The 19994-nt window shown below is 38.7% G+C and overlaps 1 protein-coding gene across 1 annotated transcript in view; it reads right to left on the bottom strand.

Moving 5' to 3' along the window:
* Positions 1-19994, bottom strand: part of TUNAR (TCL1 upstream neural differentiation-associated RNA) — a 150845-nt gene that overhangs the window by 23067 nt on the left and 107784 nt on the right. The window contains exon 3 of the mRNA XM_056493907.1: positions 6583-6877. Coding sequence (XP_056349882.1) covers positions 6583-6621 — 39 coding nt within the window. The 5' untranslated portion in view covers positions 6622-6877. The remainder of the gene's footprint in view (positions 1-6582; positions 6878-19994) is intronic.

Raw genomic sequence — 19994 nt, 5'->3', positions numbered from 1 at the left:
TATTCTTAACATAGTTCAGTAAAATCTCACTTTGCAGACAGTACTGCTAAGCTGGGATGTTCAAAATAAAGTCCTAAATGCATCACTGTTTCTCATGGAGGAGAAAGTGTTGCTTTTCAGTATCTAAAGACACATGCATGAAATGATAAATCACAACTTTTCAGAATTCAGAAGTTAAGACTACAGACTCCATTAATATCCACTGAGGCTCTTACAATTAATGACATTCATTATTTATTTTTCATTATGTTGATGGACTTCAGCTGTTCTCCAATATTTCTTAGCCAAATAAAAACCACTTTAGCTGTCAAAGTTCTGTAATTACCCTACAACTACAATAACTAGATTTACTTTCCAGACTCCTAATGTTGTGGAAAACATGCAAGTATTATAAACCCCATGGTCGGATCCTCAAAGGCATTTGGATACCTCACTCCCTCTAGCTTGAAAAATAAGTAGTGGCCACGTGATATGTTAAGTTCTTAAGCACCAGCATGTGCTTGAACTTAAACACTTTAATGTAATCTAATATCCAAGGTTCCATGGAAAAAATTGCCAGCTTAGCTAGAAAAGACTTCCAGAACTTCTTTTATGATATTTACAGAACACATTAGGTCTGGTTTAGAATGGAAGGCTGAGGCAGGCTGAAGATAACCCTCTGCACCATCACTGGGGATGAAATTAGAGTGCAGGTGATCCTCCTGGCTGCCAAGCTCTGTGCACTGGAGATTATTTTGAAGTAAGTTATGTAAGTCCTTACTACAATGGAGTATATATTGACAAAAGCATTCCTTTCTAATATTTCTCCTTTATAAGCCAGTAAAAAATTTATTTCAGAAAAAATAAAAGATGATATTTGGTGCAGTAGGGTCCATTTTAAGTTCTCTTCTCAACATTTTTCAGGAATAAAACCAAAGTGAGATTTCCAATAAGGTACTGTTTTTAATCAGACTTTCATATTCTTCTACATTAATATGTCACTGGGTAATTGGGCAAGTACTGTACTTGTCAGCATCCAGAGACATGTAACACCTGGAGCTGCACAAATAGACTGATGGGAGGCACATCCTAGTTAAGCTTCTGGGATATTCTTCTGCAGAACTCATTCCAAAACTGGCATATTTGCAAAAAGCTATTATTCCTTCTTGACATGAACAAAATTTTTCTGAGTTTGTATTAAGATAACAAGCCAGATTTTTTTTTCCCCAACTTGAGATGTAATTTTAGCAGCTAAATACTTTCCATACAAGCCATCTTTTCGTTTCTCATGAAGAGGATACAAAACTGAAAGATTACATTGGACAGAGGAGGCATAGCAGGGTTAATAATAATAATTACTGTTAGGTATCATATTCTCTTTCACCTCTTTTCTCCACAGCTGCTGGATTCATAATGACCTGTGTGGATTCTAGACAGCAAATCATCAGTCTTTTTATGTTTTAATTGGATTTTTTTTTTTCTGTGTTGAAATTTGATTAATTTACCAAAAGCCTTCAAAACCTGTCCCTAAACCCTGACAGCATAAACAGGTACATAGAACCTGTATGGCAGCTTTAGGATATTTATATTTAGTAACTTTCTGCTTAATATAGGATCTATTTCCCCTGTGTAGCAAAGCAATTGCATAATTAATGGTTACATTCAAACAGAATGGCTCAGGAGAGAAAAAAGAATTTTGAGGACAACTGTGTCAGACTGGAAAGGAAGTATGCATCAGTAATTCCCTTTCACATTTGATGCTTCAGATAGTATTAACTTTAAAATCCTAATATAAGTCGTTAAGCAAAAAAATGAACAAAATGAAGACCAACCTTGCAGGGACAGTGATGAACTGAGAATAAGGACATTTGGGTTCAATTCTGAGCTCTTCCCTTGCCAGTACAGCTTTGGGCAGTATCTTTGTTGCTCAGTTCCTTATCTATTTAATAAGGATATTAATACTCGATTAATTCTACTCCTTCCTGCATTCCTTTTGAAGTCTCTGGAAGGCTTTTGTAGTAAAAAGTACTACTTCTGGTATCTGTAAAACTCTGAAAAATAGAGGTCTGCTTTTTGCTGAAGATAGAAGAAGAATTAAAGGAGGGAATTGGCATCAGAGATTATTTCTACCATAGACCTGGTGAGAACTGCTGCTCAGTATCAGCAATTTGGGGCTAGGCAATATGTGGTGCTAAAGAAGACCCTTCAGAAAGCTTCTAGCTAAAGGGATGACTTGGGACAGCTATAAAAGATCTAGTGAAAAAATTCACAACAAAACATTTTCCTCTTAAAACAAGCAAACAAAAAAAAAAAAAAAGATGTTGCAAAATTTCACTGAGAAAAACAGGTAAACAGATATCAGTACAATTTCTTGTAACACACTGAAGTCTGATTAAAAATGTCAAAATGAAATCTTGTGTCATTTTGACATCAGTATTTCCAAACATATTGTTTTTTAGAACTTCTCATTTTTTATCCAGGTTTATGTAAAACACAGGTGCCGATCTACAGAAATTACTTGACCAAGAAGCATTTTTCTATGGACATTTACACTTAAATGAGAAAACTTCAAGTTTCATTTGGGATTTGTTTTGGGTTTTTGCAGGCCTTTCAAAAATCAGGTTTCTGCTGGATCTTGAATCAAGACAGCTCAAGGCATTCTGAGTACAGGGACTGCTTATGTGCCACATTTTTCTTGACTGGAAATAGTTGCTGCAGGTGTGGAAAATATTTCCCCTGCTCAGTATAACTTCCCTGACAGGGCAGATGGTTCAAGCTTTAATTCATACTGATTATTGAAAAAATAGTTCAGTGGACCCAAATGAAAGACAGGTGTTCTCAGCACCAAACCTTTACTATAAGTATCTTAGAAGAAAAGGAAATTACTAATTTTACTTGCTTTAGAATTGACAGACAAAGCCAAATGCAGTTGTTGTGCAAGTTTTAAAACTATTTAAAATGTCACTAAAGTGTCTTAAGTCATAGCAATTATGGGCAGTAATGTATGCTAAAGACAATGAACACACTGTATCATGTAAACCTTCTCTCTCAACACTCTCTTTAGAAAAGAACCCACTATTCTCACTATGCATATTACAGAGATAAAATGAACAAATTAAGCTATTACTGCATTAGTGTACTGGATACATATTAAGGTGCTATGCTTGTTTTTTGTAATATTTTTCTTTCTACCATAATGTATAACCTTGTGGAATAAAAGTCCTGTGCAAAAAAGAATTGTTCTTTACAAATGACAATTAATTAAATACTGTTTGTTATGTAATATAGATCCTAATAATATAGACTTTATAAGCATGCAAAATTGCACAGAGAAATAAAACCCAGATGATTTTATCCTTCCTATTTCAACATATGTCTATATTCTATAGGAAATTTACTATAATTATGATTTCATATTGTGTTTCTATATTGTAAAAATAAATGTTCCTGGATCAACTAAAGAGCTAAACATCATGTATTAACTAAAAAATGAACATATTTAATGTAGTAAAAAGCTGGGTAAGTATCCTTGAACCTAATAATAGTGAGTATTTTATAATATCAGTGATGTTTCAAATAAACCCAGGATGGGTTACTGGAAATATTGACAATACCTAGAAGAAATGTTAATACTGTCAGAAAAATAATAAGGCAATGAATGTTTCCAATAAGAATACACTTTGTTTCAATTTGGAGGCCACTAATAAGGGTGAATTTTTGCATACTCTGATAATTTTTCTCTAACAATGTCTCTGTACAGCTGCATGATCTTTAAGAATGTAATTAACCTATTTTTCTTGCTCTAATTACAAGGCAAAAGATTTGCATAGGTAAAAAGAAAAATGATTTTGTTTAGAAGGGAAATCCAGATTATGCCTGAAGCCTAACAAATCTGTTGCCATGACAATCAAAGAGCCTGGTCTTATAAAACATTTTAGAATTTATTCACATGAGTAGTTTTTACTCACTGTGCTAGTTTTTACCTCTCCCATTCTGAGTGACCACCATAAGAGATGGAGCCCAAAGCCATGGACTAAATGAACTCAGCAGAGATTTTGTGACACTTCTGGATATTTTACAAGGGTGGTCCATAGACTAAGGGAGTGATATCTGCATGTTATATATAAAGATGGGAAGGGGGGTTGGTTAGTGAGGATGTGCTGGATAGTGGGGCACCTGAGCATTATGTAAATGGTGTAGAATAAGGAATAGAGAATGTGTTGGGTTTAGCTGTGAGTTAATTTTCTTTCTAGTAATTAGTATGAGGCTATGTTTGGTGCTAGAAACATATTCACAATACAGAGATATTTTAGCTCTTGCTAAGCAGAGCTTCCACAGTGCCAAGGCCTTGTGCCTCTCATGCCACCCCAGCAGAGACTGGGCTGGGGCTGCACAAGGAACTGGGAGGGAGCACAGCTGGTACTGATGACCCCAGCTGACCCAAGGGATCTTCTGTATATGGTGTCATATAAAACATGTAAAACAGCATATAAAACAGGGGAAAGACACAGGAAAAAGGGAGAAGGAATGTTCAAAATTATGGCATTCTTCCCAAGTAGCCTGGGTCTCCCAGAGATGACTGAGCACCTGCCTGCCCATGGGAAGTGGTGAATGAATTCCTTGTTTTGCTTTGTTTGAGTGTGTGTGACTTTTGCTTTACCTACTAAAGAGTCTTTGTCTCACCTATGAGTTTTCTCACTTTTACTTTTGTGGTTCTCTCCTATCCCACCAGGGAGGAGTGAGCAAGCAGCCCTGCAGTGTTTTGTTTCCAGCTGGGGTTAAACAATGAGATTCATGCAAGTGGTTCCACTGATTGACATAGAACTGCTGATGTGAGGAGGGGTTTGCAATGGGCAACTTGAATTTAGGATGTAGTCCTTGTTCACATAGAGAGAATTTTTCTGACACGAAGGTGATATTTATGGGCTGTGTTGATCTTCCTCAGTTTTCCTTATTGGCTCTTACACTGGTCACACATTTTAGATAGCAAAATACACAAAAATTCTGCTTCAATGCACAGGTATATGTATTTTGAACCTTTACTCCTAAAATCAAGGCTGATTCCTCTGAACCCTGTTGAAATATTGTCACACTACAATGTGTTTTTTCATCCGTGCTTTCTCCTGCTGCAGTGATTTGAAGAAGTTGCATCACCATTTGCTCTTTAAAAACTGCCTTATGTAGTCCTCCATCATATAAGGAAGAGATTTACTGGGAACTACCACAAAATTACATCTTTTAAATAGTATTTAAGCTCTGATTCTTTTTCATGAGTCCTGCTGTGGCCTGGCTTTTGTGATTTGGCTTTATTTATCCTTCCCACCCTGAGAACCTGCTCCCAGGAACCTGCCATCTCCATACCCAGTTGCACAGTCCATGCTGCCACACAAACCTGTTCCTGATCATCAAAAGCAGTCAGATTTCCAAGGAGTTGCCTTCAGAGTGCAGGCAGGCCCCTACTACAGTTTACTCAAGAACAACTCAACTTTCCAATCTCAGTGATCAACAAGGATGTGTAAGAAAATACATATGTTTCACATCACCACTATATCACCTTTTAGTTCCACCCTAATTTCTGAAACAGAGACCCAAATAAATGAGTCTTCCTAGAAAAGACATCTGTTCTTCCATCTCAGTTTATTAATTGTGCAATGCCTGATCTGCTTGGCAATTTCTTGACAATGACTCTAAGTATTTGTAAGTCAGGTAGTTACAGCTCCTTGCACTCCTCTAGCACCTTTCATCCAGGGAGACAAAACTACATTACAGCTCTTAACAAAAAATATCTTGCAATTCCCACTGAAGGTATTTCTAATAATTCTCAACACTCCTAAAATACATAGGAAAAATTACTTGATGTGAGTACATTCCATACTGGACTTGTTTATTTTATGACCTGGGTAATAATTCACAGTGGTCATTTTTGGCTTTCTGACATGTGTAAGAGGATCTGTCTCTCACTGTTTCTAAAATACAGCATCCAAGTCTGCACTTGATAGTTGTTTCCCATGGAAACAAAATAGAACAAATATTTTGTACCTGCCAGTATGGCAGACATTCAAAACCTTTCTGTAGCTTTCATTTACTAAAATAATGCTACTCAGGACCATTCTTGCATTGATATAGGATTTCTTTTACCTCCCATTTTTGCCTTCAGTGCATGAGTGAGGTGCAGGGAAGGCATAGAACCATGACCCCAGAGAAACAGACAGAGCAAGAAAAGGAGGAGGCAGGAAGAGGGGAATGGAGGGAGGGAGGGAAGGAAAAAGAGAGAGAAATGTCAAAGCGAATTCCTAAACATCCTCTTTAGCATGGAATTGTGTACAATGCAGCTGCAGATGTTCCAGTCCAAGTGCAAATGACAGCACAGGTGTGCACACACGCACACACACACAGTCACAAAGCAAGGCAGAAAGACAGAAATGATCTTACAAAGCTGCTGCAGTAATCAGGACACTTGCTCCTGAAAACAACCATGCAAGCAAACATTCTTCTGTACCCTTTGTACATTTTTTCAATTTTCACTTCACTATTGCTATTATTTTATACCTTTCACCACGTCAGAAAGATGGTTACTATTAAAAGGAAGGAAAAAGGCCTTACCATGCAGTGCATCAGGAAGAGATGAGAAGCACAGAGCATGCTGCAGAGATTAAGCTCAGCATGGCATTCAGAAATCCTTTGGAACTGAAGAAAATTGTCCAACCCATTCTTACTAACAAAGCGGACAAGTTTTCTCTAGGCTTGAATTTTTCACCAGAAGACAGATCCTTACAGTGCATTATATTTTCTTCTTCAGGAGATATATTTCCTCCAGTTAAGTTTCAGCTCCGCAATGCCATTTCCAATCAGCTCCAAGAAGTTCTTCATTCCCAGATTCGCGGTGTCATCAGAGGGACTCCAAAGAAAAGAAAAGAAAGAAAGAAAAAAAGAAAAATAATACCTTACCAAAGCCCTGAAATTACTACACTGAAAAGGAGAAGATAAAAAAATCCCACAACACCCCCTCATTTACTCTATTATCTAGTGTTTCACAACAATCAGTACTACCTCTTTGGTCTCATATATGCAGTGCTGATCATTAGTAATAAAGGAAGAGGCAAAAACTTTCCCAATTTACACATGATGCAGTTTCATTGCTGCTGCTCGACTGTGTACTACCAAACAGCCTTTTTCATCCTGAGGCATCTTTAAAACCATCTGACAAAAACACCAGCTATCCCTTCCCCTTCCCAAAGAATATGAATATCAGAATTTCTAGAAAAGTGTGGAAGAAAATCTGACAAATAACCAAAAAATCCAAATCAGGTCTAAAAGCAAAAGCCTTGAAGCAAGAGGCTTCTTGAGAAGGAGGTACTTTGCCTGAGGAATTTGGGGAAGCACGCATTAAGCACCGCACGGAAGGAGGAAGGGGGAAAGAACGGTGGCTAAAGGAGTGTTTGGAGAAATGGGGTGGGACCAAATGGGTGCCAGGCAGGAGTGGGATCCTGAGTCACCCTCAGCCTCCTGCCTGCTCGCTGACAGCAGCTCGGGCTTTCCCTGCACTTTCTGCAAAGCATATTAATTGATTCTGGTTGCTGAGCAACTAACTCCGGGGAGCCACATCGGCGGCTCCAGCGCAGCTCCAGCAGCAGCACAGACAGGGGATGCTCTGTCCCTCCTCTGCTCCTCCCGGGATCAGCCACCCTCCCTATGTCCTCAGCTGCCCTGCAGGGAAGCTCTGCAAGGAAAGGCAGCCCTGAGTGTGTAGCAGGGAGGAGGTGGGATGCTCCCCCAGCCTGAGCTGCCCTGGCAGGACCCGAGAGCAGCCTGGCTTCAGGCTGACAGCAGTGTCCCTCTGCCACCCTGCTGGGGCCCTGGGAACCCGACCAGCTGTGTCAACAGGTAGGAGAATCGGGGTGGTGCAGCTGCCTTCTGGAAAGCAAAGGTGTTAAAACGACAAGAAAGTCCCACGGTTATCACAGAAACATGGAATATCCTGAGCAGGACCCGCAGGGATCATCAAAGCCAACTCCTGGCCCTGAACGGGACATCCCCAAGAATCACACCATGTGCCTGAGAACCTTGTCCAAATGCTTCTTGAACCCTGTCAGGCTGATGCTGTGACCACTGTTCTGCGAATCCTGTTCCAGTGCCCAGCCACTCTCTGGGTGAAGAACTTCTTCCTAATATCCAATCTAAACCTCCTCTGACAGCTTCATGTCATTTGCTCCAGTCTTATGTGAATTTCTAGTCGAACATGTGGCCACTTAAGCTCTGTCCCTGCATAACAGTAACTATTGCTTATTCCTGACCTTTTTATCATGTTGAACTTCAGACAGAGCAAGCACTTATCTGGCTGAAAGGTGCACTCTAAACCAGAACCACCATGCAGAGGAATTGCCCAGGCATCTTTGACACTGTTTTTAATACTGCAAAAGGGATGTCTCTGACAAAACCTTATAATTGCTTTAACTGATACATTTAAGTTCCATGGAAGAGAGAAGCAGCAAAGAGGCCATTTAGTTTTGGGCTGCAAAAGAGATGGGATAACTGAGCAACTGGAGCTGGCTCAAAGGGGCTTCTAGGGTGCCTCCACTGATGGCCCAGTAGCAGCAACACAGAGGATTTCTGCAAGGTTGGTGCCAAGAGGATGGACCCTGAGCAGGGTCTGACTCCTGCAATTTGTGGCAGGGTTTCCTCTGACTTCTGTGGCTCTAGAGCTGAAACAACTCCCCAAAACACCAGTGTCTGAAAGGGGACATTTCCCTTGTGGTGTGTGAATCCTTAGTCAGGTCATGGCATTTGTTCAGCACTGACTAAGCTGTCTTTCTGTTGCACAGGTAAGATGTAAGAAATGAGAAGACCTCAAGATTTCTCTCCCTGTGACCTGGCAGTAAGTACAACACTAGATCTTGGCCAAACTGCTCATCTATGATTACTGTCAAACATCTGAGCTAGATCAGCTCTTTATTCTGTTATAGTGATAGGATAAGTTAAAGGGCAAGGCCCTGAGAACTGCCTTAGCTTGCAGTCACAGAGCAGAATTGTCTAATTCTCCCCTTGAAAAACTCCAACCTATATCTAGTAAGCCCTATCTAAGTGCAAACTCCAGGTCTTTGTTAAAAAGGACAGGTTATCTTAAGGAAGAAAGTTACTTTTCTGACAGTAGCTTATCTGCACCACACTGCTTTCATGCTTCATAAAGAAAGATCTACAGTTTAGCCTCATTTTCTTAACAAAGCCAGATGCTTCACATATATTCAGAGCTCGGGAAGAACCACGAGATCCTGTTAGCAGAGCTGCTGTATGAAGCAGATTGCAGAACATATTCAGTTCATCCAATATGTTTATTGATATGAGCATACACTGGGAATTCCTTATCCCCCAAGTACAACAACCAGAGAAATATGGGAACATTTAGACTAAGGGAAAAAAGAGAGGTGGAGAGATTTCACTAATTCTTGCAAAGGAATTAAGTCTATATAAATGTATTTCACCAAATACATAGTAAAGAAAGATTTCTTTCAGCATGGTAAGTTGTTGCTGTTTTATCTTTCCACTATTACTCCTTTACATTCATGCTGGTGCCTGTTTTTATCCCCAACAGTACAATCTTTAAAAAGTGTGACAACAAAGTATTAATATTTTAACGTGCTTTGTTTTGTACTTTATTTTTACAAGGCAGAATACCAAACAGTGTTGAAGTTCTTTGCAGTGGAGAAAGTACCATTATAAGTTTTAGAGAAGGGAGTTTTAAGGGCAAAACAATAAACAAAACAACCACAGAAAGAAAGCAAGTCAACAACAGGTGATTTCAAGATGAAAGCAAACTAGTGTGTAAGAAGGAGCTATCTGATTATTTTAAAAATTTAGGAGAGGTAGGTTTGGAGATGTCAACATTTGTGCAACTTTTAACCTTTTTTTTTTTAGAAAATGCCAGGCTGCTTAGATAAAATTCAGTCTCTTACAGAAAGCATGTACAGCATCTCTCTTGCACTTACACAAGACTTGAATTTAATCTCATATAAATGCTTTTTATTATTCATTGAAAAGACTGACTAATGCATATGTTCTATTCCTATTCCATTTTTATGTACCTTTTCTCTTCTCACCTTTATATCCTTTCAACAGTAGCATTATCCTCTTTGAGAAAATAGATGTCCTGAGAGCCTAAGGAGCAGAGGAAGCTAGGACTGAGTCAGCCCTCATTCCCTGAGGGAATGCACAGCTGGTGTCCCATCAAAACCTGGCAGCACTGAGCCAGACAGGACCCCTACTACAGGAGCTTGGGCACCAAAATAACAGGATGTGAAACAAGCCATGGCACTGGATTGGGCAGAAGCCTTTTTGTGATCTTAGACTCTATTGCCAGGACCTGATAGTGAGAGAAAGTCCCCAGGGAGACCAATGAGAAGGAAAAAAACACTTCTGTGGATATGTTCTAGTCCAGAGCATAGGTGAGGCCAAATGGAAAGATGGCATTTGAAAAAGGCCAGGGAGTGCTGCAGCAAGCACAAAGTGGTGGCTGAGGCCAAATCTGTGATTTGAGAAGTGAATTAGATTTCTAAATGCAGTATTATATGTAAAAGATACAGTAATTTTAACAGAAATGCAAAGATGTGCCCAGATCATGACAATTATTTAACATATTAAATAAAAGGTATAATTCAATTATTAACCAAATTTTGATTTAAAATTTGTGAAAAATATTTGCAAATAAATGTTCTGGCCATGGTTCTCATTTTAACCTTTCAATATCCTGTGTCACATTTGCTATTCAGTCAATTTCAGCACAAACAACTGAATTGATTTCTTGCCTTTTTAGTTTAAATGCCATAATACATGCAGGAGAGTCTGAGCTTCAATGAGTGCCTTTCCAGGTCATCAGGAATTAATTGAAAAATCTAACCATAAGAAATAAACCTTAATTCAAACAAAAAGTATCCAAAACATGATAGAGGATGTACACAAAGTTCCATCTATCTACACAGCACTTAGCATTCCAAATTCCTATTTTTAATGTATTTTAAATATATTATTAATGTAATAATTATTTTCCATATTCTTGATGGCAACTGGTCTCTTTCTTTTCTGTTTTCCATCAATGCAAATCAGACTAGGATACAACAGTTGTCAAAAATTTACAACACTAAGAAAATAGTATGTGGTAAGAAAATGGTAAGTAAAGCCAGTAAAATGAAAAACATTTAAGATTTGTTATTTTCTTTTTAAATAAATGCTGCTTTACTACAATTTAACTGCCAATGACTAAAGAATGATAAAAGATTACAGCTTGTGTTTGATAATTGTTGGGTTTGTTCATAACTTTCATAAGTTCGTCTGAAATAAATTTTAGTGGATCTGACTTGTATTTCATTTATGGAAAAAGTAAACCTCTTACATTCACTGATTTCAATTAAATCACTCTTAGTTTACATCAGTGTAGTGAGTATAATCAATTGCAGTACTATTTTTTGTTCATTGCAGAGTTACCTTCAGTTTAAATTTATGTTATGTACCAGTAATATAGCCCTGCTTCTTTACATCACCCTAGCTCTAAAAATAACATTTCAATACTGCTGTATCAAAAATGTAAGCACAAAAAATGTGACTACCTGGCTAGTAGCACAGCCATTTTCATTGCAGAAAATATATTCACTAAGCATCTTTTTCTTCTTTAGAAAAAGAAAACCTGTTTTGAAATTAGCTTAGCATACAAATGAAACAGAAATTAATTATTTCAAAAAACTGATATCTTGACCCAGACTTTCATTTTGTACATGCAATATGCAGCAGAAGTTGTATTTTTGGGGGGAAGTCATTGATATTGCACACAACTTAGATGTCAAAATAGAGAGTTTTATCCCTATACTCTGCCATAGGTAAAAAAACCACTCCCAGATTTCTATGGGAAGATGACTGAGCTGTGCTCTTAGGAGACTACTCCAGTCTCAGATTGGAACTGCTCAGCCTTTGCACCAGACAGGGGCAGCCCTGCCCCTCTCAAGCTGCTGCAAGGGACTCGTTCTGTGCTTACACTGAAGCACTCCAGAAGACAAGTGAGATGTGAGAGGTGATGATGTGTTTGCAGTGTCTGTGCTCAAAGTGGAATCTCATTAGAAAAACACTAATCTTGCTGTAGAGCCGTGTAGTAAGATAGGACATGCAATGCATGAATTCATGGAATCCCAAGGGTGATCATCTGCCTGAAATTCCTTCCTAGATAAGCGTGTTCACACCTAGCAAAAAAAGCTCTCAAGCAGCAACAGTTATTACTGCTGCATAAATATTCACATTATTTCTCAACAGGCAATATACCCACTGGGCAAAAAAATAATAGTATGCTAATGAAGGATCAGACAGACATGGCCTAAATTAGTCCTACTATAGTTCTGTTAAGCTCTTGGGTGTGTATTACATGACATTACTGTTTAATACCACAGAACAAAAATTTCTCTCTCTCTCCCCCTTTTTTTTTCTTTTTTTCCCCCTTTCTTCTTTTTATTTACAGTTTGTTTGTTTTTGTTTTTTTTTTTTTTTCCCCTTTAGCAAAAGAAGTAGAGTTGCCTTTCCTGGGTTAATTCCAAGCATTAAAAAAAGTAACATAACCTGAATATTTACATGATTCACATCTAAATCTCTTAATTACTACACAGGATGCTGCTAGAATTAATGTTGCATAGCAGCCAAAGAGTCCTAAACAGTATTTAATACTCCAAAATACACAGTATGGATGTTGCCATGATACTGGAATAAATGCACCTTGAGGAATGTGAGAGAAGCCAGATTTAAGTAGCTGCTGGCATTTCTATTCTGAATACAGCTGATCTCCAGAATACCACTATTCTGTCAAGTAAAACCTCTCAAATGCCTGTTCATTCTTTGCTTCACAGAAGACTCAGCAGCCAGTTTGGTTTTCTTTTTGCCATTAGCAGAGGTGTCTTTGTAAGCATCCTTCTGGTGAAAGTCACTTGGAACAGCTCAGAAAGTCTCTCAAGTTTAACAGAGAATGCACCTTAGCTGCTGGGGGCAAAATCTCCATCAGCAATCCTCTGCCAGGCTCCTCTAAGTCTTTCCTTTAAGTCAGTCCATTGATTTATATTTTGAAAGCTTTACTGATGAATAAGGTCCTGGTATTCAGAAGGATTTCACTGAGTGAAATGATACCAGTAAAATACACAAATAGAGCTCCACGAGGCACTGTGAGCTATGTCCCTTAAAAAAAAAAAACAAAAAAAAACAAAATAAAAAAAAAAAAAACACCACCAACCAAACAAAAAAAGAAAAAAAACAAAGAACAAAAAAACTCAAGCAAAAGAAGACAAATCAAAACCAACCTGAACATGTTAACTCTTTATGATACACCTATTTCTTAAATATCCCAATTGCTTTCAGGCTTTTCCTTGGAGCTGGTTTCTGTTTAATTAATTAATCACAGTATTTGCACATCTTGAATGCTTTGTTTTAATGTCTCACTCCCTTCTGTGGATTTCTCCACTGTGAGATTTTAATGAGAGCCATTTCTCATGTTTTTATGCAGAATTATTACATGGAGGAGAAAGTGATAATAACTCAGTCTTCTCTTAATTACACTTCTAATTATTCTTAGAAGTTTATTTATAATTGTGTCTGCCAGCAGGATTTGTTTCAATTATCATAGCCAGAGTGGAAACAGAGCTTAAATGAATTCTTTCTGTAAACAACTATATTTTAAATCAAGCAAACAAGAAGTATTAATATTTATTTTTAACTCAAAATACTTCCTTCTCTGATAGTCATTCTTGTAAACAAAAATCTTAGAGAATCGTGTAAAATTTTTGCCCTTCAATACGAATAATACATAAGGTAGCAAATGTTCTCAGAGGACACCAAAAACTTAATTAAGAAAAAATCTATTTATGGTCAAAGGGTCCTTTTTTTCCCCCTAAATGGTAATAAGGCTTTTATGTTAAAAGTCTTCAGATAGGAAGCCTCACCTCTAGAGGCACAGCAGTGCCATTACTCAAAGAGAATAAATGTTCTTTCAAGGGTGAATGGGAAAGAAATATCTATTTTTGATGCTGTTAGATTCCCACTTGCAGGATAGGAAACCCCTTGCTCACCGCAGTATTTCTACAATAATGCAGACCTCATCTGAAAAGCAAGCTGCCCAAAGATCTCAGCTCAGGAAATCCTGTTTCAACTAAAATCATCTTTAGAAAGTACAATCCTATGCATATTGTTTCATTTTTCATTTGAAATAAAATTATTTTAACCAGAGTAACCAATCTAGAAGTAATTATAGGATGACTGAAAGAGTTTGAGAAATGGGTATTTCAGTATGCAGAGATGGTTGATATACATATTCTCTTCCAATAGTATTAAATATATAAAAGTTAGGGATTAATTTGGAGTGAGATTCATATCTTGGCTATGAAGAGAAATAATAGCAATTGTTAGGAAATGGATTTGTAACTCGACAGACAGAAAATGCCAATGTGCTATGCTGCATGTTTAAAATCTGGAGACAGTTTGCCTTCACATCAAACACGTTTCCCTTCCCCTGCAGACCCCTGCTCCCTCTCCAAAACAGCATGGCAAGAGAAGCCTGTGAGACTTACCTGTTTGCCTTCAGAGGGTGAAGAAGTTTAAAGCATCAAAGTTCTCGTGACAAAATCAGCACTAGCACCTAGCTTACGTGGAAATAATTACATTCTTCCATCTTTTAGCCTTCTCAGGAAGAGAAAGCTGGAGATGGATGCCAGCAGCCTTGTTAAAATATCACTGTAATCCGTTCAAGCTCCGGAGATTGCTTAGAAAACCAAGTCATAAACATGCAGTGTCTATAGCTTCACAAGCAGCTCAGCATTTTCCAAGCACACATCTTCCTTTTCCAGCACTTCACAGAGCACTCGACCTATCTTCATTTGGGTAGAAAACACAGCTGCTGAAAGTAAATCCTGTGTGAACACAAGTGCTCTACGTGCTTGTTTTCTCACATCAAATAGTTATTATTTTAGGGAAGGAGACACCCTTTGTGCTTTTGGTGCTTGCTGTTCCCTCATAGAGAAAGAAAAAGCCAAACAAAAGAATAAAAAAAGCTTCAAATAGAAAAGCAAGAAGCAAAGAAGAGGATACAGCAGTTCAAGAAGCAGCAGGCAAGGATGGGTGTCTTGTGATTGCTTTGAGTTAATACTCCTCAGGGGGAGTTGAAAAAAGCACAAATACAGCAAAATCTGTCTTACAGAGTAAAAATCTGTTGTATAAGCCAGTCTCTGGCAACGTAAAACAGCATGTGCATTTACTCCATTAATTTCTTGCATGCCAGAGTGCAAAGAAAATTGGTAGCTTTCTGTTTACTAACAGCAAACAGGTAGGAAGGAGGAAAGAAAATTCAGTATATGTAGCTTCTCTAATTGTTTCTGCTCTCCTGAGAAATGTATCACATCTATTGTGAAAGCAGTATTCACCAGTACCACAGAACATTTTATCATTATCAGTATTTTCTGGAGCATATGTGGAGGATGAACAATTAAGAGTGCTGGATGCCCACATGCAAGCAGCATATTTGTGACTGGTCTTCCTGTAGCTTAAAAATAACAGGTCTTTGGGCTCTTTGGAAAATATGAATATGAAGACTCCTACAATAATCATAAGTACTGAACACTGGAGTAACTGACCCAATTACTGGCACCAGGTGATGGGAACTTCAGCCTAAAAACCTTAATTCAAATCTCCCTGGAGCCCATTAAAATAGATTTTGAGAGGCTGTGAATGAGGACCTTTGCCAGCTGGCTCCTTTGTCCCTGGGCATCAAAACACAGCTAGATCACAAAGTCACCAAAAGCAGCTTGGAAGGAGCTGGTTGAAGCCCTGCTGTGACCTGAAGTGGTCCTGGATGTGACAGTGTGATGCTGGGTCTGACTCTGCTCACACAATATATGCAGCACAAACACACATGCCTGTTCCTTCAGGGCCAAGAAGAAAACAGTCCATTTATTTGTATGATGAGCCCAGTCACAGACCAAAATGCCACTGAGCCAAATGCTATTTGAGCATAAAACAAAGAAACCCCTCAGCTGCACGAATTTACTGCCCAGCTGTCACCTTTCATACTTTCCACACATACTACCCACCTGCAGTGCCACCAAATCTTGCAGAACACAGTGTTCTTGACTTTAAAGCTTTCTAGTTATTAACCCTGCCATACTTTGGGTCATTTTTCCCCTTAGCAGAGCTTGATCTATCCCTTGCCAATCAGTGAAAACACGATATTTTGAAAAAACCAATTAGCTCCTATTTTCATTTCTCCTTGTTGTTAGACAGGTTGGAGTCAAAGTGTATCTATGTTATACACTGAAAGTATGAAAAATAGGGAAAAGAAACAGAGCCATGTTTCATATTTAAGCTCTGAGGAACTGGACATGCCAGATACAGCAAATACCACATCCTTGGCACAGAACAAATCATTGGTAGCTCAGGGCTTTGCCTCTAAATGCAGTAGCACTTAGTTTGTATATTCCTTTCTTTTCCATGGTCACAATTCTGCATTTTGCTGCAATCTGAGTATTCAAAGCTTTCATGTTCATGGAAAGCTGCCTGGTGTTTGAGGGAGCTTTGGGGGCTGTCCCCAGGCATTAGATATGCTAACTACTCTCTTCCCATATCTGCTGCCCAGGTGGAAGGCAAATACTTTTCCTAGATGCACAGCAACCCCACTGACTCTAGAATAGCCACAGATAGGAAGGTGAGAGCAGTTTTCTGAGCACTGAAGAAAAAATCCCAGCCCATGGCCCAGTCCAGCAACTTTCAGTGACATCTTGAGTTGTATCAGCTCCATTCAGACCCTACTGGGTTCCTAAGGAAATTTCCCTGTTCCTTGCCAGCTTTGCAATGTGGTTGGGTGTTTGAGCCTTCCTGGTGCAGGGCTGCTTTCCAGCCCTGCAATGAAGAGGCAGTGCAGCAGCAGCTGCAGCATCCAACACAGCACATGCAAGCTGCACTTGCCCCACAGAGGAACTGCCACTGGTGCAGAGCACAGTGATTTTTGCACACCAAAGTACTCTGGACTGAAACTACTGATGGGGGGCTACTCCAGCACTGCCACTGCAATAAAGTCCCTGGTGCTACATGGCAGAAATCTCAGTGCACATCCTGTTTTCAACTCACATTTGACTTCTAAATATGCTTGCAGTGCACTGTGTATTTTTAGCATGCCCAGGGTTCCTATTTTGGGTTACCAGCCTGAGAAATCTTTGAAGAGGTCTGATGTTGAATGAACCTTTGAAAGACTGGTGCATTTTAACATTGGGCAGTAGGAGAAGAAAAAAATTAGGAAGACAGGTACAAGTTATCAGTAGCTTCTTTCAGAAACAGAGGTCAGTGGCCATGAGATTTGTCACTATCCTGTTAAGCATCAGGAACTTCAATGTTTTGATGCTACAAAGTGCACCTGCCTCTGGAAATTATTTTGAATGTCTGAATTATCCCTCTTCCATCAGATACAATAATCTTTGTGCAAAAATATTTGCCTTATGTTCTGTACAAAACACTTCCAGCACTCAAAGATATATTTTGGGAATAGAGGTCGACGTGTGTATGTTCCAAAGGTAGGATATTAATAACACTGGAAGATCTATAGTTTTCCATGAGACGTGGCATTTCAGCTACTGACTGTAAAAAATTGGATTTGTCCCAAGGGTTGTTTTTGCATAGGAAGGTGACACTACCCTTGCAGAGGACTTATGGGTATTCCCCTCTCATCCTGGGAGATCTGACTGTCCCAGGGAGGACTCTGAGCATCTTCAGTGCTTTTTGAAGGGCAGAAAGTAAGGGTAAGGATCCTCAAGGAGCCAGGATCCTAACAAGCATAATATTGTGCTGTCTGGTTTTTCTTACAATTATTCCAGCATAAAAAAAGCCTTTGACAGATTGGGATAAATTAATTTTATGAGATACATGCATCTCTCCTCCAAATATTTGGACTAAAGACCTCCAAATATTCTTTTTCCTTGTATCTGTTCAGAGAACCCTCATCAAAGCAATTCTCTTTCTGTATCTTGGAAAATTATTTTTATTAAATAGTATATCCTGCATGATTTCCTTGGTGAAATACAATCAAATGGTAAAACAGTCCCAAGACCAAACAGAAAATACTAAAAAACATAACTACTAAAAGTTAGCACTGTCTAGGGTGCAAAGCCTCGTGAGAAGGAACAATAAACACAAAGATAAAAGGAGGTGGAAACTGGTGTCTTTAACAATAATGTTACTTTTGTTTCTAGCCAGAAACATAAATCCTGATGCACTCTGTGCATATCCATATTCATATCATGCTTAAAGAAAAAGTCCCAGTACCTGAGATTGAGGAAGCTGAGTCTGCAGCTCAGGATTCAGCTGTGGCTTAAGTTCAGCCATATTTTAAAATAAAAATCTGTGATCACTTCTACTTGTAGTAGAAGCAGCAAGAAATCTAAAAACTGTGTTTAATTTTGATTAAGCTCAAACAGCTCTTTTATGTCAGATATTAAATCAGTTCTAACACTGCAGAGCTGGACAGGCTACCATTGGGCTCACTGGTGTTCCCTGTAAAAGAGTAGAACCTGTATTTAAACATATCCATATCATGCCAGCACATGTGTCAACATGAATCTAAACTGACAAAACAACTTTTTATTTATTGTCCTTTGCTCAGTATAAGTGCCCAAATATCTAAGCCAAGTTTGAGAAAGAGGCAGAATTTTTTTTTGTGGTTCAGAGACAGAAAACCTTTATCAAAGGAAAACTATTCTGGTCTTCCAGCTGCTTTAAGAGAAGGTTACAACACATTCCCTTCAGACATCATGCATGTGATGAATGGGGGAATACTGTAATAAGCTGCCAGGATATATTGATATAATACCATTTTTTTCCTCAGACTTTCATGAGCTCCATGGGGTCCACTCTGAAGTGAGCCAGGTCCATCAGCTCTTGAAAAAAAAATGTTCTAAACTGCTCGATCACCCCTCAGAACCCTAAAAACAAAAGATAAATTACAAAATGGAGGTGAAACAGAAAGAGGATGATTGAAGGCTGAATCAAGGATAAAACTAGTGGTGGAAAGGCAGGGCTAAAAAATAGACATGTCGAGGGGAAAAAAGATCTATGGGAAGAGAGTTAGAGGTATAGGTGGAGGAGGCAAATGTATGGCAGCACTGAAACTCATGTAAAAAGGACAAAGGTGTGAAGCAAACAGCCTGGGATCCTGAATTCAGGTAAGAAGGCAGAAGATACCCCACACTGTAGTTTGATCATGTCATGGAATTAACTGCTTAGGTCAAGTTCTTCTCTGATCCAATCCCTGGCAAAAATTTGGGGGTTCAGGGGGGGTGTGGAAAAAAAGTGAGAATTATTTTAATTGGATTGTTCATTTTTATAAACAGTTTTGGCCTGTTTTCTGCACTAAGATTTTACTAAGATTTCTTACTGAGGGCAATTCTTTCAGTTATTCTGTGTTTGCTACATGACACAGAGGTGCCTGGGATCTGGATATCTAGAAACAACTTTCTCACTGAGTACTGGGTCAAGTTCTTGAAATCTGACCTGGAGCAATTTCAGAAAATACTTCCTCACCCTTTCAATGCCATTTGCAAATTAACAGTCCCCACCAACAAGCTGCCAAAGGAGCTGTTTAAGCTGTGTAGTTTTGATATGTATTAGCTATGATCTTATGGATGGTTACACTGTTCATCTGACCAGAATGGCAATTTCCAGCTAGAAAGTGTGCAAAAGTTGAGAGTGGCAGCTTTTTAATTTCTTTTGGCTCCCCAAACCACACCAGTTTATATTTTTCCTCGCTTCAGTTTTAATAACATGCATTGTTTTCCACCAGGTGCTACTCATTCAGTGAGTGATGTCCAATAGAATCCCAAACAGATCACAACCATGGGTGTAACAGTAACAAGTGTGGGACTATTATATTTTACAAATATAAGCTTATAGGGTAATTCAGGTAGGAAGGAACCTCAGGAGGTAATCTAGTGAATGTTTGACTGACCCAGTTTCACCTGCTTGTC

The sequence above is a fragment of the Oenanthe melanoleuca genome, chromosome 5, assembly GCF_029582105.1.
Source record: "Oenanthe melanoleuca isolate GR-GAL-2019-014 chromosome 5, OMel1.0, whole genome shotgun sequence".
NCBI classification, from domain to species: Eukaryota; Metazoa; Chordata; class Aves; order Passeriformes; family Muscicapidae; genus Oenanthe; species Oenanthe melanoleuca.
This window is presented reverse-complemented; position numbering and strand designations above follow the sequence as displayed.